Below are 23,053 nucleotides of genomic sequence, written 5' to 3' on the forward strand. Positions count from 1 at the left end.
ACAACCATCGCAAACAGTCATAAGGCCCGCGCACTCACGCACTGACATCTTAACGCACGCCCCCCCTTTCCCACCATCCCCATCCATCTTCAGATTCATCCCCAGCTCCCATCTCCCATCTCCCATCTCCCAACTCACAAGGTCACAAAATTGCGGGCAATGGCCCACAGTCACACTCCCTCACCGCCGCGCCGGCCGCAGCGGTCCACCCTCCGCCTCTCGACTTATCATTCTGGAATCGACCTCGACTCGCCACAGACCAGCACTACCTCTCTTCCCCTTCACGACTCCCCCGCGGCCCAGGAGGCCCTCGCCGCTCTCACCGCGGCTCCAATGATGCGATCCAAGTCCGAGGCCGACATCTTTCCCACCCCAAACACGCCTGGCACTCCCGGAACACCACGTACTCCAGGCCCCCAACGTCCACCAACTGCCCACCTCCGCGCCTCGAAGGGGAGGCGTAAACCCGTGCCGTCCGTGCTTGGATCCGATTTCGGCTCGCTCAGCATAGACACGAGCAGCCACAACTCGCACGGCAGCGCGCCGCGTAGCCCACCACCCTCGCATCGCTCACATGCCGAGCTAGTCGCTTTCCTCGATGACGGACCCCTTCCGCTGCCCCAACGCCCGCGCGGTCCCTCCCTCTCATCCCTCTCGGCGATGAGTACACTCTCCGCTGCCTCCCAGTCGCGGCCATACACTCTCCCCGTTGATCCGCCTCTACACCGCGGCTTAACACCCCCTCCCTCTCCTCCCGGAACACCGACGCCGCCAACCTCGCATCATCGGCATAACGGGAGTGCACATAGTCACCCGACAAGCGCGACGTCCTATTCGTCCTTCTTTGGCGGTCTCCCTCGTTATTCTACGCTAGAGTTGACGGCGGCAACCGACCGCTCCGAGAGCCGCCAACCAGCCCTCGCGTTCGGCGCCGACCCGGATATGCGCGAGAGGCTGCCACGATACGAGGCAAAGCCCAGAACCGAAACCATTACACTCGCCGCCACCCTTTGGCAATGGGGGTTCTTCTTCTTCCCTTTCTGGTTCATCGGGATGTTTATGTGAGCTGACCATAGTCGCGGGCGCTGATCATAGCCTGTGGAGCCCACTCGAGTACCAAGACAACAATCTGGACCCAGAAAAGAAACAGACAGTTCAGGAGATGCTGTCGATTGTGCGCGAGGTGGGTTTTGGATCAGGATCGACTAACTCAAGACCGAGCTCAAGTACGCCCGGCGGTGCGCTATCGCTTGCGCTGTTGTCGGCGCGATTGCCGCCATTGTCACTATTGTGCTGTGCGCTGTTCTCATTCCCAAGTGATTTCCGGTGATTTCCGTCTGTCCGTCTCCTTCGCCAGGTCTTGTCTTCATTGTGATCTCTTCTGCCACGACTCACGACACGACCCACGACTGTCTATACGCATGTGTGTACATTAGAGTACATTGTGATGCGATTGACGATTGTACACTGCGATCGAAAGGGTAAAGCTGCATAGTGTACAATACAACATGTGCTGGCGCGGGTGTGTGGGTTGAGTCGTGCTTCCATTGCGCTTGTCAACGCCACAGTAGCGATCGTCTATGATCAGAGTGTCTCATCAAGCATTGCGATAACCATGTTGTTAATGAAGTGCGTTATTCGTCCTTCGCACCGCCGCTCACCGCCGACCCATCCGCGAAGCGAGCGAGCCAGTTCGCTCCGACCGCCCCGGACGCGAGCGCTCTGTCTGGAGCACAGCGATGGCTGGCGTGTCCGCCATCTGGTCGGCGTACATTTTGCTGCTGTCAGCGGGTTCACAAAGGACAGTACACCCGCCTATACCATGAATGTCACCGCTCGCCGCCCAGCTCGGGACCCAGCTACTCACCCAGAACGTTCCGGCTTGGCGGGCTTCTCCGGCTCCAGGTGACGGCGCAGGCGCGCGCCGAGATGGTTCTGCTCCTCAACCAGTCCAACACGCAGCGTCTCTCCGTCCGCCGGCACCCCGTCGTACTCCTTCACCAGCCCGTTTGCAGCTTCGCGGTCCGGCAGCTCCAGTTCGACAGTGACGGTGCGGTCCGAGGGGCGCGACGTAACCTTCGCCCCGCCGATGGGGTGGTGAGCAAATGCCGACTGCTGTCAGCTGTCGCCCGAGATCAAAGAGCTGTAATCGTACCTTGACATCCTCAACCGTCGTGCCCTTCGCGAGACGATCTACGCGGACCCAGCAGCTCCTCGCTGCCCCAACAATGTTGAGCGCCTCGCGGTCGTGTGCGCGCCGGGTGATCGCCGCAATGCTCTTAGCCGCGAGCGCGCGACCCCCGTCGTCTCCTCCCCGCCGCGCGCGAGGTGGGCGGACCGACTTGGACGAGGACGAGGAGGGAAGGAGCTCGACGCCAGCGTTGGGGCTTGGCCCGTCGAACCCGTACATCTTCCCCCGGGGATTGTCTGGGAGGAGCTCCTTCCCCCTTCCCGAACCAAGACGACTGAGGAGGGAAGGTGAGGCGCTGCCTGACGAACCTCTTTGTGAGTCGAGGCGGGCGGCAAGAGTATTCGAGTGGTGAAGGTCGTGCTTCCAAGGCGCGTCGAGGTTGCGGTCGCGGCGGTCGTATGGTTTAGCACGCGACATGGTTGATGAAGGGTGAAGAAGAGAGGAGAATAAGAGTGGATGGTGTACGGTGTATAGTGGATGGATGGTGGAGCGATGTAGGAATGAAAGGTTGAAAGTCAAGTTGTTTGTTGGATTTGGTGTGGGATGTGTCTATGATTCGAAACACGTCCCATTCCAAAAGTCGTGGGGCTCCTCAGAATGGTAAAAGTGCGGGATTATCGGGAAAACGGTCTGTTGGCAGACTCATACAAGGAAGGATATGGTCGGTGATCTTAGCTCCGGTTAGCTGTAGACTAATTGTACTAGGTTACCAAGCTACTAAAGCGACCAAGCCACCAATTGCTTCGAGCCACCACCACGACACGCGACTCCCCCTCCTCACCCACATCTCATCCCATCCCATCCCATCCCATCCCATCCATAACGTTGCATCCGACCAACAACAACTCAACCCCTAACTCTCTAATATCCGCATCCCCAACAACAAGCAATCAAAATGGGTGGCGAAGGTGCGACAGTCCACTCACAAGCCCCGCGCGCGCGAGTCAAGCTCGTCGCCAGCGTCTCGACGTCAACATGCTCACCCCAGGATGGCTGTTCCTCTTCTCGGTCATTATGGCCGCTGTGCTCCTGTTCACCATGGTCTTCTTTGTGCGTTCGCTAGCTACTATGCCGCAGAGCTGACCCCTAGATCATCATGTTCTCTGATCTCGAGTGCGGTGCGTCAAAGCCAGCTGACTCAGGCGATGACCGACGACTGACCAATAGACTACATCAACCCCATCGACCTCTGCAACAAGCTCAACCAAGTGCGTCGCGTTACCGGGACCAGAATAACTGGCAAGCTAGGCAGCGTCTGACCGCAGTTTGTCCTCCCCGAGATGATCGCCCACGCTTTCCTGACCCTCCTCTTCCTCCTCTCGGGGCAGTGGATTGCGTTCCTCCTCAATGCGCCCCTCGTCGCTTTCAACGTCAACAAGTGCGCCCCCTTGTCGTCACGCTACTGACCCAACAGGATTATGGGGAAGAATCACATGTACGACGCGACAGAGATCTTCCGTACACTTTCGGGCCACAAGAAGGAGAGCTTTATCAAGCTCGGTTTCTACCTCATCTCCTTCTTCTACTACCTCTACCGGTAAGCGGAAACCTGCGCCGAGGCAGAAGCACATATACAGATGCTGACTTGCAGCATGATCCTCGCCCTCATTTCCGGTACGTAACGCAATCACATCACTTGGTCGTTACGATGGCTGGGGTGAAGGGCGCAGACGGTTAGGAGCGGCAACTGACGTACAGAGAGCGACTAGATGCGATACCGGCGGCACGATGTGGTGGCACTGTGCGCGACAGCACGACGATGGGCACGCAACGCGCATGCGATGTTGGCGGACGTGTCATCGGTTACAGTAGATGATGTCTGTAAGACGGGAGTATATATAGGTACATGCCCCTGTAATGCATTGAACAGCCATATAGAGTGCCTGCTGCCTGCGATCCTGAAGCCTGCGAGTGGATGTATGAGTGGGAGTGTGGAGCCTTTGGGGATAAGGAAAAGAAAGGTGGGCGTGTGTGCGTGGCGGTGAGGGGTGGGCGTGGGTGAGGGGAAGGAGTCAAACCTCGGCCACTTCGGAGATGATGCGATGTCGTCTGCTGGTTGGTATATATACATCTGCATTTGTTCATATCGCTCTGCGATCTGCAACTGACTGCTGGCTACTGGCTTACTGGCTGTCAATCGAGCCAGTTGTCTGGGAGCTAGCATATCTGTATGGTTTGGGGCCTGGGGAACACAGGGCGGTCAAACAAGGCGTTGAATTGTGAGATTTACAATGGTGATGGTCAGCCAAACTTGTATCCTTGTACCTGAAGTAGTCCCGGCCGCCGGCAGCTGGTACTGAGCCTTGAGCCATTGGCCACCTGGTCATTGGGGCACTAGCTCATAAAATGAGGTGAGAAGAGCAGAGGTGCGGAAAGGCCCACAGGGTGTAAGATGTTAGCGATGTGAGCGGAACAAAGTCCGACAATCCAAAGAAGATGGAAGAGGTGACTTGGATAGGAGGGAGAAGATGTTACTCAGCCATCCAGCCAAACCAGGTTAAGGCACAAGATTTAACAGTTGTCATCAACAGTCTCCTACTGTAGCTAACTGTAGTAGTGGTAATCCTTAATCCTTGTTCCTTGTTCCTACTCTGTCAAACCCCCAACACAACCCAACAAACCCAACAACCCGTATCACATAAACCTCCTCGGACCTCGGCCACTGCCATTGTATCACACAACGTCGTACACTCGTACGCTCGTACACTCATACACTCTTCACCTTCCCATCTTCCCATATCCTAACTCCCAACCCCATCCACATCCATCGACTTTGGGGTTGCACATCATCCACAACCCACATCGTCAGCTACCTGCCGTCTCGGCACACGACCCTCTTGGCTTGGCTTGGCTCGTCCCTCCCTCTTCACACCCGCTCGCACACGACACGTCTCCCCTGTCCATCGTCGGTTGGTCAAACCAGCCCCCCCACCTAGCACCCGGCGTTGGTGACGACCTGTTGACATCTACGCCTTGACCTTCACTCTTGGTTCTTGATAGGGCAAAGGTTACTGGCGATATCTCGATCTCCTCATCGTTGACCAGATCGCATCGCCTACGCACAGACCACGCTCAGGCTTCCCCGCTTTTCAACCCACACACACCACACGACTGTTCGCTACCTCGGCCGCTCCATCACACGCCGCGCCGTGCTCGCGTGACAGCTTTCCTTTCACAGCCCACAATGAATCGTCACCGCTGAGCAAGACGCGCCGCAAGCGCAACGCCAGCCCGACCCAACCTTCAGCATATCGACAAACCCCCTTATCGCGTCGACCTAGTTGAAGCCTACGCCGACACCCACAGCGGCAAGCCTTCTCCCCGACCACTACCTCCGAAGCTCATCCTTCCCTCCTCTCCCACACACTTCCACCGCTCCCCCTTCCAACTGCCGACTTTCCCCCTCGGCTCGCACGATGTCCCATCTCGTCCAGTCCCTCGAACACGCCGTCGAAGCCGGCGTCATGGGCATCATCGGGATCGCCGAGGGATACAGGTCCGTGACGTCGCGCACGTGTCCACAGTCCCAGTCCCAGTCCCAGTCCCAGTCTGGTATAGCGGCAGACGGCAAGCCGGCTCCGCAGCCCGAACCCATCGCCATCGGCAGCATGTTGCCGCCACCAGTGCCTTCGCCAGGCTCCAATGTATCGCACAACAGCTCCTCGCTCGCGCGTCCACCCCTGCCCTTGGCGTCGCGCTTGGCACTCGCTCAGGACACGCTCGTCCAGGTCACAGACATCTCCAGCGGCTGGATCCACCTCCAGTCGACGTACCTCGACGCGGCTGGCGGCCAGCGCAAGGTACGCTCGTTTGGCGTTCGCAACGTCTCCCAGGGCGTCGTGGATGTCGAGGTGGGGTCTGACCTTGATAACCAGGTCGTGTTCTGGGTCGCCGACGAGGAGGCAGACTCTGACACGTCGTCGGCGTCCTCGTCGGCCGAGAGTGCAGCGCAGGCCACGACTCTCAGCCTCAATGTCGGCGAGATGCGCACTGTCTTTCTCGCCTTCCAGCCGACCATGTCGCAGCCCTCGACGCCCACAGGCATGTCCACACCTTCCTCTGAGGGAGGTTTCACCCCTCGCGTTGCGCCTCTCGCGACGAGCTCTGACTTGGCCTCTCCGACGGGCGGCAAGCTACCACCCGCTGCGTCTGGCTCGAGCCTGGCAAGGTCCGACGTCACATCTGTATCGACGTCGATGCTGTCGTCGTCCATTCTCTCCGTTGGAAGCAGCAGCGCTCAGCGTAAGCAGGAGGCTGTTCACCGCTCGTTTTCGGTCCACGGATCGATCGTCGTGCACGCGACCACGGCCGACGGTGACATCATGAACGCCCCCGCTCATCAGAACATCACCGTGCCATTCTTTGCAACCGTGTGCCGCTCATTCTTCTCTTTGGGTGTCATCGACCCCGCTACCGGCCTCGCTTCCGGGCCCCAAATAACGAACGGTCAGCTGGCCATCGACTTTGGCACGGACAACGTCGTTGGCCAAGACTACTACCGCGACTTGCTTCTCGTGAATCGTTCAGAGATCGACCTCGTGTGGACAATCTCGGTTACCAATGCGCCGTTCAAGGACTCTGTGTGGTTCCTGCTTCGCGACCTTGATTCTGAAAACGTGTTTGGCGTTGACAATTCAAGCGAGCCTGTGCCGCTACCATCCCTCTCTTCACGGCATCTTCGGCTCACGCTTCGCGCTGAGGCGCCCATTGCCAACTTTGAGTTCGATTTCCGCCTATCCAACAACCACCAGAGTGGCAACGCGGTCGTGTGCCAGGCGGTCGGGTCATGTCACACTGAGGCTTCTGACGATGCGCTCCGTATATTGTCCGGGTCCGCGCTGGACTTTGGCGAGATCCCCGACGGCACGTGGGCCAAGAAGCTCATCTCGTGCAAGAATATCGGTGACAGGCCAATCGACGTTCACTTTTCCGCGACTGAGGGGCATGAGGTCGTGTTCCGACTCGCGAGCGTCGCGGGCGAGGACATTGACGAGGACGTGCCTGCGCGTCCGGCGCGCGACAGGCGCATGGAAACGCTGTCCCGCACATCGACGAGGGATACGCGCGACGGTCGTCCACGCGAGCCGTCTTCATCACGGTACCTCGAAAGCGAGGAGTTGTTCCAGATGAATGGACCGACCGGCGACCGCGACAGCCCGGTTCCATCAAGTAGACCATTATCGCGTGTCACGTCCATCGCCTCGAGCCACCCACCGTTGCGTGAGGATGTGGACTCGGACGACGACGACTCGCTTGCTGCAGCTGCCGATCTCCGCCCATCTGACAACCTCGGTGACCGCGATATTCCCAATCAGATTGAGGAGCTCACGATGCGCCCGGGGACCGAGTACCGCGTGTTTGCAATGTACCGCCCTGCACGCGACCGGCACAATCCTCCAGAAATTGCAGGCGCGCTCCGGCCGTCAGCGTTCAAGGTGTTTCTCGACTCCATCCCGTCCGCACAGCGCTCTCGACCGATCCCGCGCTCGCGCAAGGTCGTCCACTGCACGGCCGAGTCGTGCACGTCAATAATCAGCATCCCGACTGGCCACGTGATCGACTTTGGAGAGGTAACTGTCGGCGCCTCCAAGTCGACGACCATTTCGATCCAGAACCTCAGTGCGCTATCCGCGCGCGTCGAGATTGCTGCCATCTCCAAGGTGCTGAATACGAACCGCAACGTCATCATCATCCCCCCCTACGAGACTGTGCAGGAGCGCATCGACTTCTTCCCGCGCCGCATCAACGACAACTACGAGAAGCAGGTGTTCGTGCGCAACCACCTTAACCGCGCGAACAACCAGCTCATCGAGGTGCACTCGAAAAACGTCGATGTGTACAACGTCACACTGCACTCTCACCTGTACCGCATCCTCACGCCTGGCGGAAGCAATTTCCTCGACTTTGGGTCTGTCATCATCAACTCGCCTTCGGTCCGAACGGTCCAGTTCCAGAACTTGACTCTCAAGCCTCTCACGCTGGACCTTTCGGCGTCGCATTCCGAAGATCTCGAGCTGTTCATCAAGGACACGGACGCGCCCAAGGTGCCGCATTGCCCAACTGTTGTTGCCAAGTACGCCCTCCCAACCGAGGAGCGCCCATCGAACGGCAACTTGAAGGAGCGCTTCGTCGATTCACTACAGGACCAGAATACCGGGGAGAACAAGGAGAAGACCAAGGCCACCACGCGGCACAAGTCTGTCAAGAAGACGCCCAAGGACGAGGATAAGCGCGATGTCGGCACGGTCCTCTTCGCGGCACTTAAGAAAGGCAACCGCGGCAAGCCCGTGCAACTGTACGGTGACGCTGTCGTTTTCAAGGACCGCAGCCTTCTCGATGACCTTGAGCATTTAGACCTCGCTGCCGGGCCTCCTATCTCGACGAACCGGATTCAGGCCAGCTCGAAGCGCATCCAAGCGCTCGAGACTGTCGCGTTCGAGGACAAGTCCAAGCTCTCGGGCCAGTATCCCAAGGCGCTCAAGCTCGACTTCGCTGCGTCGGCCAAGTCAAGCGGCCTTGTCAGCAAAGAGAACCGTGAAGGTCGGTTACGGAAGCCGAAGTCGTCTGCTGGCACCGTTCGGCGTGACCCGTCCACGCGCCGCGAACCGTCGACCCCAACCAGGCAGACTTCCAGGGCCAACGGTGGGACACCCGGTAGCCCGTCGTCTTCACAGTCCAGGACACCTTTAGTCAAGCAGCCCATCGCCTGCAAGTCCCCTGCCCTCACTGGCAAGCGACTCGAGCTCAAGTCTGACCCTGTCTGGCAGTCCGACGCCACCAAGCTCACGCCCGACGAGCTTCTAACTGCCATCGAGCACATGGATGCCAAGCGCTCATCGACAGCCATTACCCATCTCAACCCAGAGGAGGAGGAATTGTACGTCCGTCGCTGGCTCGATTTGCGTAAAGAGCTCCGCAACGCTGTCACGGCGGGCAAGTTTGTACCTGCTCGGGTGATCACCGTTCCACCAGGACTGTCGCGCCAGCTGGTTGTTGTCATGACTCCCAATGGCTCGACACGCCCACACGTGACCACCCGTGCCAAGCGCTCCGAGCAACGCATCTTCATCAAACTGCTGGAGTACGACCACGTCCTCCTCAACGGCGTCTTGGGCGCGCAGGCCGACATGTCCGAACTCCCAGTGCGCGACCTCGTGATCCGCTCGTCATGTGTGCGGTCTGTTCTTGAAGTGCAGCAGTCCAGCATCAACTTTGGGACGTGCGAGCGCGGCGAGACCAAGTCTCGCATGATCGTCATCCACAACCGCAGCGACTGCGTCGGTGTGTATCGGTTGCGGACGTCAGGATCCATTGCGTCTGGTAACCTGAAACTGGGACTCGGCAGGTACGGAATTGTGCCGGCATTTGGGCGGAAGGAAGTGGCGTCATTCTCGTTCACCCCTTCATTGGTGGGCAACTACAACGAGACGATTGCGGTTGAAAACGTCCTCGACAACTACAACAACCAGAACGTGTCTGTTAAGGCGACTGTCCGAAAGATGCCTACTTTCTCTCTCGATGCCACCAAGCTAGACTTTTCGCCAAGTCAGGCTGGTTCGTGGCCCGCGTCCGCCGGTTTCGTCATCACCAACACGTCCAAGACGGAGCGCACCTTTGTTGTCGAGGTCTCTGCGCCGGCTACCGAGACGGCCTTCGCTGAAATCTCGCTGCAGCGCGACGAGAAAGACGCGGGTGTCGCTCTATCCAAGGGCGAGGAGGAGGAGGTCGAGGGCCTGTTGCAGAAGCTCAAGATCGCTCGCCGGAAGAACAAGCCGGACAAGATTGCCAAGTATGAAAAGCGCCTGGGCGAGCTGGGCATGACCACCGCCAATGCTGAGGATACGGCCGCGCCCGATGTCGACGAGGTCGCGGACACGGGGTCCGGCGCCGTCACTCCTGCTCAGGGCGAGCTGGCGTCCACGCCCACCGTTCACATCACCTTGGGCGCTAATAAGAAGGCCAAGGTGCTCGTTGCGCTTGTGCCGCGCGCCGGCGACGCCGAGTTCAGCACATCTATCAAGGTGTTCGAGCGCAAGAACACGGACGAGACTGTGACCATCAACGTGACGGGCACGCCCAACGTCACGCCGCCGGCGCCGTCACCCTCGCCACCCCAGTCGCCAGAGGGTGAGTTTAACAGTGAGACTGCGCTGACGTCAGACCCCCTCAACCTTGCGATCATGGATCATGCGCTGGAGCTTACGCTCAAGTGCCCCGTCTCGCCGACGGCGTTCTGCGTTGGTTCGACCCTCTTCCTCCCCGTCTCTTCGTCGCCGCTGTACCAGCAGCTGACGGAACACTTCCCATCCTTCGCGCACCCCATCACAGGCGAGAGCGCGGGCCTGATCTTAGCGGACGGCTACTCGCGCCAGATCCCTGGCAACACGCACGCCGAGGCCAACGCGCTCGCCAACTTCCGCGAGCGCATGGCCGAGCTCGAGAACGCAACGGGCGAAGGGGTTCTTCCCTCGGCCGATGATATTCTCACGCAAGCTTCGTGCTACGCGACCATGGAACCGTGCAGCGTGCGCACGAGCGGGGGACCGAGCTGTGCTCTCGAGCTCGTCCGCGCCCATGTCAAGGTCGTGTACCTCGGCGTCGAGGAACCGCCAGACTTTGTGCAGTGCGAGGGCGTGCGGATTCTCGAGCAGGGTGACGTGGAGGTGCGTCGAGTCGTGGGCCTCGAAGACGAGTGTCTATACCTCGCTCGACGCGGGCGGACTTAGAGGCCAGCCTCGCATCTCTTTTTCAACCTGCAACCCGCACGTCGTTCTGCTGGCCTCTGGCCTTGATCCTCTGGCGTCCGGCTACATCCACTGTACCTGCCTTGGCCTCGATTTGGCCCGCACTCGCGCGTTGGCCCCAAGGATATCCACCTGCCCATTTGATATTATTCCACGTGCTCACTGCACACTCACACTCCACTCTCACTCTCAATCTGCTTCATCGTCACGACTAGACCGTATTATTGTCTGTATGCATTGGTGCAGTAGCCGTACGCCACTTGTCCACTAGTCACTATCTCCATATCCCCGTGATCGCGTGTGCGGTATGCGGATTTGGTTCCGTGGCCACCGTGGGCGTGCCAGATGGATTGAAGAGGCGCCAGGGACCCGAGCGCTGTGCCCTGTCCACCCTGGCTTGACGTTGTGGCCTTGTAGGCCTGGGTTGTAGTAGTGTATACAAAATCCTAGTTTCACCTTGGCTCAACAGCTACTATACAGTATACAGTACACCCCCCTCACCCCCCCACCTACCCACCTACCCAACTAACCCAAAGGGTCCTGTAATCACTTTGGCCGCCCTACCAGTAACCAACCACCAAACCACCCAACCGTCCAGCAGCCCAACAGCCCTGCAACCGCCAACGCCCGAACCCCCGCACCATCGTCTCCTACGATCGAACTGGCCATTACAACCTCAAGACATCCAAAGACAACTCATCTCGTTCTCAACACCCGGCAACTAGTACATATTGTACACCAACCCGGTCTGTCATCACACGACACGACATCTCTCTCCGTAACCTCTTGTTAGTATTCAACACATTCAACCCATCCCATCTCTTCCCTTCCATCCACGGCTCATCTGCGATCGACGCACCGCCTCGAGCTTCGCGCCTCGCGCCTCGCGGTATCCGCCAACAATTCACCTCACACTTTCCAAACCTCCAGGCTCTACGCGATCTGGCGCGACGTCGCCAACCTTGGCAGAGCGCGCGTCCGAGGCTGCCAATTCCGTGCCCAGCCAGACACGACGACCGGCCTTGTCGCGCATTGTCTCATTGTTCCCCATCACCCTCCGCTCCCATCGTGCTTCCCTCCCATTCACCTTCCCCAGTATTCTTCCTCACTTTCCTTACCCACACCCACACTCACGCCTCACCCTTCCTCCTTATCATCTCCCCATATCACTTCACCCTACGCGTCATCCGCCACCCCAATTTCCAGTCTAAACTATATATTACACGTTACATTAACACCAGCCCGCAACATGACCTCGTCCTCGTCCCGCGGACGCGGCCGCGGCGGAAGGGGCGGCGGCGCCGTGGGCAATGACACGTACCGGTGAGTCGACGGCCTGGGAGTGCGCCATTCAATGCGGTTCCCACACCATCATCATCCAACCTCCCTCCTTGAGCCACCTCCCACATCGCGCAGGCGCGCTGCCTTCCCCTAACGTCTCGGTCTGGCGCGTGTGTTTCAGTTGCACCACTGGCAGTTAGTGTGCAACACAGCACGCGTCACACCTCTCACTGCTGCGACAGTGACACACCTGTTCCCCGCACTCTTGCTAACCGCAGTCGCGGACCCTCCTGGCGAGGCGGCGGCGCTGGCGCCGGCTCTGGTTCTGGCTACGGACGTGGCGGTGCCCCGGGCGGCGGCACGCCCTACGTTCCTGGTTCGGGCGTTGCTGGTGCTCGGCGCATGAGCAACAGCGGTGCGGCCCCGATGCGCAAGGACGACAAGGGCAATGGTGAGTAGGATGTCGACGGGGCGCAAGCGATCTGTGTGGCCGGGCGGGGCTTCTGCCTGCCATGTGCGAAGGTCGTAGCCATTTCTTTTCGCACGGTATTGCACTGCTATGGCTTGCAGCTTGTCCATCCAGTACACTTGCGGTTGTCACAATGCACTCACCAGCTGGCTTGCTAGCTTGTTCGCCAAAACTAACGCCCAGGCTTCCAGACCGACATGGACATTGCGGCGTCGTCACGCGGCTCCGACCGCGAGCTCAAGCCATGGACACCCGACGACCACAGCCCGAACGGCGCGGCGTCCAACGGCCGCAGTGTGACGCGTGAAGCCGACCGCGACGTCCTAACGTTTGGCGAGAAGCCCAGCTCGATTCCTTGGGACCAGTTCAAGGACAACGAGCGCCTGTTTGGAGTGACGACCGACTATCACGAGGAGATCTACACTACAAAGCTCGACCGCTCTCGTCCCGATTACAAGAAGCGCGAGCGCGACGCGGATAGAATCGCCGCCGAGATGTCGGCCGTGAGTTTAGGCTTACTTGGACTGTCTGACAGAAGAAACCATCGACCAACCCGCACATTGCCGAGGAGCGCGGACAGCAGCTGCAGGACAACAAGGACGAGGAGGAGAAGTACTCTGGCGTGGTGCGCAATCCCAACGCCTATGTTCCCCCGGGTGCGCGCAAGGGGGTTACCACTGCTCTTCCTGCGCGCAAGGATACCAAGGAGGAGCCTGTCAAGGAAGCCAAGAAGGCGGATGTCAAGAAGGAGGAGCCTGTCAAAATTAAGCAGCCCATTCCTCTTCCCATCCCAGTTGCGCCTCCTACGCAGTCGGTCACTCCTCCGCCACTTGGTCCCCACCGCTCGTCTGCCGATCCAGCCGTCGACCCCGCCATAGCTTCACTGGGCCCTGGCCCTGTCGCCACCACCATGACGCGAAGCACCAGCTCGCTTCCGCGTGAGCAAGCCAATGGCTTGGACTCGAAGGGTATGCCGGTCCCCATGCCCGCCGTTGGCGGTGTGGTGGAATCGGCACGCCTGTGGGTGGATTCGGAGAAGGTGCTTGCGGTGCAGCACAAGCAGACGATGGCCAAGAACGAGCGTGCGAATCAGTTGGCCGACTTCAAGAAGTGGCAGGCCAACTTCAAGGTCCCGCTGCCGATGCCCAAGGATATCCTATCCATCCTCACCAAGGATGAGGACAAGCAGAAGGCGATCGAGGCCAAGGTCGAGCGCGAGCGGCTCGAGGTTCACAAGAAGCATGAGGCCGCAAAGTCGCCCCTCGGCTCCCCGAGCAAGGCCATGTCGCCCTCGCCAGAGGCTCCGCGCGCCATCCACGCCCAGCCCAAGAAAATTGCTATGAAGATTCCCGAGATCCCCCCGTTCCGCCGCAAGGTCCCACCTGCTGTGCCTGTTCCCGAGACTGCGACGCAGAACATTACCCTTGTCACGTCGCCGACTCCGTCCCACTCGTCCATTACCTCTGGTGGCGGCAAGCTGAACCCCAAAGCATCGACGTTTGTGTTCAAGCCCAACGCCAATGCCGCCGTCTTCAAGCCTGCTGGTAGCACGGGCGTCGGTGGTGACGCGTCGGCTGTCACGAGCCCCGCGTTACAGCCGGCCAAGCTTCCTGTTGCTCCCTCCACCTCGAAGCAGGCGGCCGCGAACCCGTTCTTCCCGGCTGGGCCGCCCAAGCGGATAGCCGTTAACATGCGTGACGACTTCAACCCCTTCAAGCACGGGCAGGTCCCAACGGCGTCGAACGTGCCGCCGTCGTGGAACTACACGGGCCGCCGCGCGAGCGTCGCCTACAACCAGCCGGCGCCGCACCAGGGTATGATGGCGTCGCCGAACATTGGCTACGACGGCGAGGACCAGCAATCGCCGCACGTGCAGCACGCCCCACCACCCATGGGCATGCCTCCCAACATCATGCAGTTCTACGGCTACCGACCCGGCATGCCTCCTCAGATGCAGGGCATGCCGGGAATGATGTACCCCGGACCAGGCTTCATGCCGCAGCAGATGGCGGGAGGCCACGGGCCAGGACAGGGACCGAACAGTGAGCTACATGGACGGCCTGAGCTGACAGCAGTGCCGATGTACTACGCCAACGGCGTGCCCCCCAACGCTCACTTCCTCCCACCACAGATGTACTTCCAACACGGTCCAGGGCGGCCGGGCCCAGGGCCAATGTACTATGGCCAGCAGATGCCGGGCGGCCCTCAGGCCCCGCAGAGTAAGTGAACGCGAGAGTGAGCTGATTCCAGTGCAACAGCAGATGTCGTTCCAGGGACACCCGACGCCACCCCAACCGCACTTCCAGCAGCCATTGCCAGCTCAGGTGCCTCCTGGCACCGGCCCATCACCAGGCTTTGATGGGTCGTCGAGCCAATGAGGGTGGAGAGTGGCAAGTTGTAGTGCATGGGGATGCATGGCATCGAGGCAGCAGAGTGGGAGTGGGAGTGGGAGTGGGAGGGGGAGTGGGAGTGGGAGTGGAGGAGTTGTGAGTAGTTGGGTGCCTTGAGAGGTGTCGTGTGGTTGGAATGAGCTCTGCGTCAGATTGGACACGACAGTCGATGTTGGCACTTGGTAGATCTGGGCAGCTGGTGTGGGTGTGAGCTGGTGTGAGGCGCTTTCTAGCACGTGACACACGGTGGCCCCGTCAGCTCGCAACCCCATCTTGGAGTGACTTGGAGCGACTTGGAGCGACTTGGAATACCTCGGAAGACGAATCTGGCACAGACGATACGGCTGTGCGGCGTCTTTTTGATGGCCCGATTGCCGAGTTGATCAAAGGTTATCACATCATATCAACGCCTACTCTTGCGCATTTAGCTTTGCTCAGTGACGGATCATATCAAAGTCTCCAAGTGAACCCGGCAACTTGGAGGTAAAGCATGACCCTTGTATTGTATCTCTGGCTTGGCCTTGGATTGGCCAGATACGACTCTGGGACCCCACACGGCCCACTCGAGTGTCGTCATTGTCATTGTTCGTTCCTAATGGTGGGCCATGGGCCAACCACTGCCCATCACCCACGCAGCCCCCCAACTCTCACGTATCAAAGAAGCATCTGGACAATCTCTTCCTCCCACTCTACTCTGTGACAGACAATGTTCCGTGCCCTCCGTCCTCTATCCTACGCCCGCGTTCCGCGCCAAGTGGTGCGCGCGCGCTTCAACTCGTCCTCGTCCTCGTCGTCCAAGGCTGAGGCGTCGCACAGCACAAACCTCCTACTGGTCGTTGCGGCGGGTACGGCGGCCGTCGTGAGCATCAAGACCGTCATTGATATGCGGGTCAGCCCGACCGCCCCAGACCCGCCCCACGCCCACGTGAAGGAGATTGACGAGCTGGCCGTCTCGGAATCCAACGACGATGTCGCCCACAAGGACAAGGTGTCGGAGGCCGTTGATGCCGCCAAGGCGTCGGCTAGCGAGGCCCTCCACAAGGCTCAGGATGCGGCGGGCGATGTCGTCCACAAAGCCCAGGATGCGGCGGGCGATGTCGCCCACAAGGCACAGGATGCGGCGAGCGATGTGGTCGATGCAGCTAAGAGTACTGTTGCGTCGGCTACGTCGCATGTCAAGGACGCGGCAGAGGACGTCAAGGATGCCGCGACGGACGCAAAGGCCGCTGCGCTCGAGAAAATCCGGAAGGGTGAGGAGATTGTTGCATTGGGTTTAAAGCTGACAGAAGCTACCGAACCACTCGCGGGCCTGCCTGGCGCAGACTCTATTATTGCCGACCTTATGGCTGAGGCGGAGAAGGCGATTCATGGCCACAACTCGAACAAGTAACACCGAGTAAAAACAAGCAACAAAGCGCAGAACAACCATATGCATGAATGCCTCGACTGGGACTGTTGACTGCTGATGAAAGCTCATTGTGAGCTGCGGTGAGAGACGGCTTGAGGAGGGTTGGTCTTGTATGGATCAAAACGAGATTACCGAGTCTTGTCTCGGCTTTGCTTTCCCTGACCTCTTAATTACGGTATTACCCCGCGATCTGCAGCGGCGATCAGTCGATATGATCCCGAAAGTCCAACATGGCCTTTTAGACAGTCAACGCCACATCCTGCGCGGCTGCCCACCTCGTTACTCTTTGCCAGACCCTCCGTGGACTGCGGCAAGCTCACTTCATACCCGGGAACGGGTGAAATGATTTGGCTCAAACGTGGCTCAAACTTGACGAGGCACTTTGACCCAGAGCCAGAGCAAGTGGGGTGGGGGTGGAGTTGAACAGTCATGCAACTCCAGATTGATCTCGGACAACCTCCCAGCATCAGGAACATGGAACAAGCCTCGTGACTTTGCCGCAGTCTCTTTCTCCACATCCCTCCCACATCCTCACCATCGCCGTGACCTTAACCCCGACCACCAAGAATGACGACCGTCGCGGACACTCGGCGTCCCTCGGGTACGGACCAACCCCCTCCTCACCGCCGCAAAACGTCCTTCTGTGCCGCCAGTGCCCACAATCTCATGAGCGACAGCATCTCCAACCTCGATTTGTCGCCCACTACCTCGACGCTCAGCGGCGTCAGTGAGCCGACCCACTTCCTTCCCATGAGCTTGGGCAGGCGCGGCACCGTAACCAGCTTGTCGAGTAGTAGCACCGTACATACAAAGGGCACGAGCGGCCAGGCAACACCGGCGCCCCGGGCTGGGTCGCTACGAGCACGAGCACAATCTCTCTGTCGTCATTACCTTCCCGCCAACGGCTCACATCCACCTATGCCCAACGGCCTACCGTCATCACCAGTGTCACCAGTGTCACCAGTGCCGAGCAGCAACGCGCCGCCAAGCTACCACAGCCCGCTTCTTGTACCAGCTCGCAAGGCGGTGGCGCCGACCCCACCCGTTGCATTTGCGTGCCTCATGCTCATCGGCAAAGACAAAATCCGTATCGCAGGCTTCCCCGACTCGTGTCAAGAACTGATGCGAAATGTCCTTTCGAAAGGATGGACTGGCGTCGACGCAAAACGAAACCCCGCGCCAGGCGTGTATGAGTGGAAACTCACAAAGGCTCCATGTGAGTATCCTGATACTTTTGGAGCGCTAACAGCCAGGGGCCGGTGACGCACCACTCGCATCGTTCCGCCTCATCGAGTTCATCCTCTTCTCGCTCTCAAAAGAGGGATGGAGTCTCGCCCTCGCAGCTGGTATACCAGCAAAGCACGGTGCACGGGACACATTCTTCTTCAGGCCGGCCGAGCGACGACAGCGCCACTTCTTCAGTATCATCTTTGGCACCCACATGGTTACGCTCCTCGATGCCATTGATCCCCGCGTGTGCGAGGAGTTTGTGCAGGCTTGCGAGGTGAGTATTCCCAAAACCAACCGGATGCATTGCTGACTACCCAGACATGGCCAGGTGGGGCTGGAGCTCTGTACTCGCGCGAGCATGGTGCATTTGCGGTCAATATGAAACCGGTAGGAGATGGCGACACTGCATGGCCGACTGGCGGCAAATACCAACACGCCATGTCCCAGCTCATGTGTGCTGTGCTCCAACGAATGGCGTTGGCTGGTTACGAGTGCGTAACGACCTACGACGTCCTCGACCGATCAACGAGCTGGTACTGGAACGATGCCAAGGGCATCGTCACGGGATCTATGCCGTCCATTGACATCTGGGTCTTCGCAGAGCGATAAATGTACGTGAATTTGTGTATATCTAATTGGTAATTCGTTGTCGGGCTGGCCTACACGATCTCATGCTACTGTTGTATAACTTGCACCCTACGCGCCAGAATCACCACCAGGGCCAGGAGGTACACCCCCATGCCCACGTCCCGAGAAGCTGCCACCACGCATAGCGCCGCGACCAGCATAGCCGATCCGAAAGGGTAAACCGAATATGCCGCGCCCGGGGAAGTTGATGCGCGGCATTTCGAGGCCCTCGGGCGGTCGCGCTGGTCGCGGCTGCGGCATCTTCTTAGGCTTGTACCCGAGAACAAGCGCGCCGGTCTGCATGCCTGCGGCGGCGATTGAGAAGACGAAAGCTTCGCGGCCGTCCTCACCGGGCGGGAACTGGACACGCGTCGGCTCTTCGCGTGCGTTCTCGCTACCGTCACCGAGTTGTCCTTGCCCGTTCTGGCCCCAAGTGTACATCTCGCCCTTGGATGTGAGCGCAGCCCAGTGCCAGTCCCCTGCCGTCACTTGGACGACAGGTAGGTCCGCGAGACCTGGCACATCCATGGGCTGCAGCTCGCGGCCACATGCTGGCGTGACCGTCTCGAGTCGCTGCAGCAGAACCTTGCCGACTGCGCCACCTGTCGGAGTCGAGTACGCAGCAAACGTCGTGAATTGCGCCGAAATGTGTGTGATGGACGGCAGCGAGAAGTGCTGCATGTATTCCCAAGCTCCGATGGTGCCGTCAGATGTACGTGCTGCCCACACTTCACCGTTGTGACGGAGCGCGACGATAAAGTCACGCCCGCACGCAATCTTGATCACGCGCTGCGCTTCGGCCCGTGCCTTCTCGCCGTACTGCCTCGGCCAGAGCGCATCATGCTCCTCCGAAAGCGTGGAACTGACCTCTGGCCGGAGCGGGATGGGATCGGCGGCCTGCATGACCTCCCCGCCTACCGTACCCCACTTGAACTCGCGCGCCGAGTTGACACCGTCGATGCAAACAGGCCCATCCATCTGCTCCTCAGGTGTCGTCGCGGGCGCGTAGTCATTGCGGAATGGGAACCATACGTGGATCTCTCCAGCAGCAGTGAGGAGAGCGCTCATCTCCCATCCTGCTGCGATCTGGGCAATGTGCGGTGCTCGGCCGGGTGCGCCCGCTCCAGTGGCGGTTGGCGCAGTGATAGAGCGCGCCGTGTGCCGGAACGCACGGCCCCACGCGCGCATCTCCCAAACGAGGTTATCAGAGTCGAGGACGAGCAGGTGGCTGCGCCCAAGAGCAATCGAAGTACAAGAGTTCGGGAGCGGGATCCGCGCAGGCTTGTCAACTTCGTGACGACGGTTTTCCCACCCCCCACGCGCAAAGCCCATCCCCTCCAGCTGGCCCCATACCCACACATGACCAGCTGCGTCGCGGGCTGCAAAGCTCCACCCGCCAGCCTGCAACTCGACGAGACCGATCGGCTCGCGTTCCCCAGGTATCGCGGCATTGGGAAGCGTGAATGCGCGCGCGACATCGTACGGCCGCGGCACGTTCCACCGATACCGGTTCATCCCATTATCGGGGAGCGCCGTGAGGCGCGACTGAGTCGCCTCACCCCACAGATACACGTGCGGCCGGGTCAGGCCAAGGTAGACGCGCTTGAACCAGCTTGCGTCGCGGGCGTTTCGTCCTTCCTCCGAGTGCGGGGCGGCGAGGCCGAGGTTGGCGGCCGAGTACGAGAAGTCGGCTTGCATTTTGGAGCGCCATAGCGTCGGGTCGTTCTGGAATCAGCTCATCACGGGCTATAGCTTGGAGATATGGACATACCGCCAGCGAGTGCAGTTCCTTGTTGACGAGCGAAATGTTGAGCAGGTCCTTGAGCCGCAACACGGGAAGGACGCCCTGCAACAGGACCTCGGGTGGGAGGTCGAGCAGCGAAGGGCCCCTTGGTGCCTCGTCGGGGCCGGTGGTATCAGGCATGGGCTTGGACATGGTGGATGGCGCAAAGCTGAGATGCCCGTAGTGGCAGTGAAGACGCGTTGTTGCCACCGTCACTCGACGTCATCGATCTAGATGCGGACCAGATAAGTTCTTGTCCAGTTAGGTCAGTCACGCTGCCTAAGTTTAATCCAGCAGAGATGGACCGCCCATTTGAATGACTCCACATGCTTTTGCGAAGCTGCTGTTGATGCAGATAACGTCGCGCTCTGCGTGTTGAATGGTGGCTGGCAAGTTGGCGATACTCGAGAACAACTCCTCCGTGAAAGACGCTTTAGCTCAGTGGGAGAGCGAGCGAGTGAAGCTCTTGAAGTCCAATTCGTTCGGTCGTGTGTTCAATCCACACAAGCGTCATACACAATGTCGGCTGGCCAGCTCCTATGGAGTTGCGTCTCCAGTCAGAAATTTACCTTTTGCTCTTGGAGCTTTATTTTTCTTCACTTCATACAACTTGTCTGGCATCCGCGCTGTCACAAACGTCATATTTTTGTATAATCGGGTATTCTGAGCCATATGTGAGCATATGTGAGGAAGCACTTGGTAGACAACTGGGGTTGGATGGATGGCTTGGCCTCCTCGAAACCTAATCCGAACCAGCACGTCGCCCGTATTCACGTATGAGAATTCCTCAGAATGACCAGACCCACAGAGATGCCACGTGCCTCCACCGATTTGGTTCCGCTTAACGCAGAAGTTCAACTTTCTGATCACTTTGGCCCACAACATCCTCATCGATACTCACCACCCGACACCATGGCCTCAATATCAGCACCAACACAGCTCGCGACCTTCCCGAACGCGCAGGCGTCGTCCTCGCGCCTCCCCCATATCCAGCTCGCGCCAGTGCACGGGAGCCGGGGGAGGTTAGCGGTTGCTGCTGTCAAAGCTGACGGAGTGTGGACGTACGACGTGAGTTTGCTGCCCCAGAGTCAAGCTGACAGTAGATCAAGACGTTGCGGCCAACGGCGACCTACACCGTGCCCCCATCCACGGGCTTTACGAGTGCACCGCTCAGCTTTGTCCCTGAGGACGACGAGGAGAAACGTGTGACGGCGGTTGGCGTGACTTCGCAGAAAGATGGGGACGCGATCTGGGTGTGGGTCGGCGAGGAGGACAAGCGGAGCGTTGCAGCCGATGCGATCGGGATCCACGGGAATGAGTGGCCACTCCTCGTGGTGGGCAGCACTGGTGCGCTGTCGCTCCTCGATGTCGAGCTGCAGCTCACCTCGTTGAAGTCGGCTGGCTCGAAAGATGGCAAGGTCCTCTCGAGCGCTCTGGTGGGGTCGCGTCTTGTCGTCGTCGATGACCGCGGCAAGGCCATCGTGTACGCACTCGACGTTGAGGCGGGATCCGCTTCCCTGCTCTCTGAGGCTTCCTCGGCGAGTGGGTACCTTGCCGCCAGTGCTGGCGAGATCGTCACGGCCATCGACTCAAATAACCGCCTGCACGCGCGCAAGCTCTCCGAGATTCTGGAGAGCGCTGAGGAGGCCCCTGGCGTCGCCCTCGCCAACCCAACCACTCCTCTCGGTGTCCTCTCACTCCCGTACGAGCGGCCTCTCGCCGCTCTCACGACATCCCACGGCGGTGCGGGAGTCACCATCGTGTCGGCGTCCGCCGACCTCCCTGCCGCACTCGCAACGAGCCACCTCTCTACCGGAGGGTCGCAGGTGACCAACCTCGCTGTGCTCTCCACGTCTCCGCTTGTTCTGGGCGCCGTGCAGACGCACGCCGGTGTGAACGGGCGCAGCATTATCCACACCATGGACGTCGCCCTGCCGCCGCGCCTTGGCCTCGCCCAGTTGCTTGGGAGTGCGTCTGCGACTGCGGACGTGTTCCGCCTGGCACCGCAGGCGTCAGGCGGTGCGGACAAGCTGCTTGACGCTGTCTCTACAGCACTCAAGGCCGGCGACGCCGTCCGGGCAGAGAGCACGTTCTCCACATGGCTCGAGGACGAGGAGAAGCGCGCGCCAGGGCGCCGCTTCGTGATCCCCGAGAGCGTGGCGCGTCGTCTCGTCGACATGGTTCTCGCCAACAAGCCGTACGCGGGCAAGATCATTCACACTCTCATCGACAGGAGGCAGTTACACGAGGGCATGCGTGAGGGCGGTGTGGCAGCCGCGCTCCTTGCTGTCGACCGTCGCGCCGTCTCTCGCCTCCTGCGTAACAACCCTGCCCTGCCCTCCCGCGCAGTCGTCGCCCTCCTCGTGGCCGACGACAAGGTACTTGAGGACGTTGTCTCCGGTCCCGCGCCTGACCCAGCTTACCGCGCCGAGCTGAAGCGCCAGGTCACGGCCGACGGTGCCGGACGCATGCTCGTGCAGCTCACCGCTTGGGCTGAGGCACACGCGACGCGCGACGACGGCCTCGGCGCCTGGCTCGAGGCCAAGCAGCCAAAGTCATCACTGCCTCCTTTGAACGCGGTGGTCGCGCACGCGTCCGCGCTCCTCGACGCCCACCTCCCCAACCTCCTCGAGAAGGAGGACGAGCTCGCGCGTCTCTCCGAGGCTATTGCCCCTGCGATGGCTGCGCAGGCCGACTACCGCCGCCTCCGGGCTCCCGTTGACGCCACGCTACGCGCACACGCTGTTAAGAAGGAGGAGGCAGGTTCCGACAACCGCCGCAGGCAGTACAAGCAGGACAAGATGGCCGACGAGGCATTCGGCAAGTGGCGCGTGGAAGATTTCGTGTTCTAGATGCATGTATTATTGCGGGAGAGGATTGGAGGCGCGAGCAGTCATTGTGCTTTCGGGCTGGCAAGCTGATCACACTCA

At 59.9% G+C, this 23,053-nt stretch overlaps 8 protein-coding genes across 8 annotated transcripts; 6 read left to right on the forward strand and 2 right to left on the reverse strand.

Moving 5' to 3' along the window:
- Positions 1-159: 159 nt before the first annotated feature.
- CcaverHIS019_0104820 (uncharacterized protein) lies at positions 160-1,320 on the forward strand (the record flags this gene model as incomplete). The annotated part of the gene is made up of 3 exons (XM_060600811.1): positions 160-1,061; positions 1,096-1,174; positions 1,216-1,320. 3 exons carry the CDS (start codon positions 160-162, stop codon positions 1,318-1,320), a joined length of 1,086 nt encoding a protein of 361 aa, XP_060453030.1.
- Positions 1,321-1,657: 337 nt separating this feature from the next.
- On the reverse strand, positions 1,658-2,608 carry CcaverHIS019_0104830 (uncharacterized protein; the record flags this gene model as incomplete). Its single annotated transcript, XM_060600822.1, has 3 exons — positions 1,658-1,778; positions 1,868-2,112; positions 2,156-2,608. The coding sequence occupies 3 exons, from the start codon at positions 2,606-2,608 to the stop codon at positions 1,658-1,660; spliced, it is 819 nt and encodes a 272-aa protein (XP_060453031.1).
- Positions 2,609-3,086: 478 nt separating this feature from the next.
- On the forward strand, positions 3,087-3,900 carry CcaverHIS019_0104840 (uncharacterized protein; the record flags this gene model as incomplete). The annotated part of the gene is made up of 8 exons (XM_060600833.1): positions 3,087-3,099; positions 3,180-3,241; positions 3,282-3,309; positions 3,359-3,399; positions 3,457-3,569; positions 3,606-3,728; positions 3,783-3,805; positions 3,890-3,900. The coding sequence occupies 8 exons, from the start codon at positions 3,087-3,089 to the stop codon at positions 3,898-3,900; spliced, it is 414 nt and encodes a 137-aa protein (XP_060453032.1).
- A 1,707-nt stretch (positions 3,901-5,607) lies between these two features.
- CcaverHIS019_0104850 (uncharacterized protein) lies at positions 5,608-15,063 on the forward strand (the record flags this gene model as incomplete). Its single annotated transcript, XM_060600844.1, has 9 exons — positions 5,608-10,318; positions 10,352-10,854; positions 11,534-11,723; positions 12,177-12,258; positions 12,495-12,667; positions 12,869-13,188; positions 13,221-14,727; positions 14,761-14,904; positions 14,936-15,063. 9 exons carry the CDS (start codon positions 5,608-5,610, stop codon positions 15,061-15,063), a joined length of 7,758 nt encoding a protein of 2,585 aa, XP_060453033.1.
- Positions 15,064-15,781: 718 nt separating this feature from the next.
- On the forward strand, positions 15,782-16,465 carry CcaverHIS019_0104860 (uncharacterized protein; the record flags this gene model as incomplete). Its single annotated transcript, XM_060600855.1, has 2 exons — positions 15,782-16,325; positions 16,365-16,465. 2 exons carry the CDS (start codon positions 15,782-15,784, stop codon positions 16,463-16,465), a joined length of 645 nt encoding a protein of 214 aa, XP_060453034.1.
- A 585-nt stretch (positions 16,466-17,050) lies between these two features.
- CcaverHIS019_0104870 (uncharacterized protein) lies at positions 17,051-18,322 on the forward strand (the record flags this gene model as incomplete). The annotated part of the gene is made up of 4 exons (XM_060600866.1): positions 17,051-17,210; positions 17,430-17,699; positions 17,737-17,987; positions 18,032-18,322. 4 exons carry the CDS (start codon positions 17,051-17,053, stop codon positions 18,320-18,322), a joined length of 972 nt encoding a protein of 323 aa, XP_060453035.1.
- Positions 18,323-18,409: 87 nt separating this feature from the next.
- On the reverse strand, positions 18,410-20,276 carry CcaverHIS019_0104880 (uncharacterized protein; the record flags this gene model as incomplete). Its single annotated transcript, XM_060600877.1, has 2 exons — positions 18,410-20,065; positions 20,112-20,276. 2 exons carry the CDS (start codon positions 20,274-20,276, stop codon positions 18,410-18,412), a joined length of 1,821 nt encoding a protein of 606 aa, XP_060453036.1.
- Positions 20,277-21,035: 759 nt separating this feature from the next.
- CcaverHIS019_0104890 (uncharacterized protein) lies at positions 21,036-22,975 on the forward strand (the record flags this gene model as incomplete). Its single annotated transcript, XM_060600888.1, has 2 exons — positions 21,036-21,191; positions 21,227-22,975. 2 exons carry the CDS (start codon positions 21,036-21,038, stop codon positions 22,973-22,975), a joined length of 1,905 nt encoding a protein of 634 aa, XP_060453037.1.
- Positions 22,976-23,053: the final 78 nt, after the last annotated feature.

This window comes from Cutaneotrichosporon cavernicola (genome assembly GCF_030864355.1).
Source record: "Cutaneotrichosporon cavernicola HIS019 DNA, chromosome: 1".
In the NCBI taxonomy this organism is placed as follows: domain Eukaryota; kingdom Fungi; phylum Basidiomycota; class Tremellomycetes; order Trichosporonales; family Trichosporonaceae; genus Cutaneotrichosporon; species Cutaneotrichosporon cavernicola.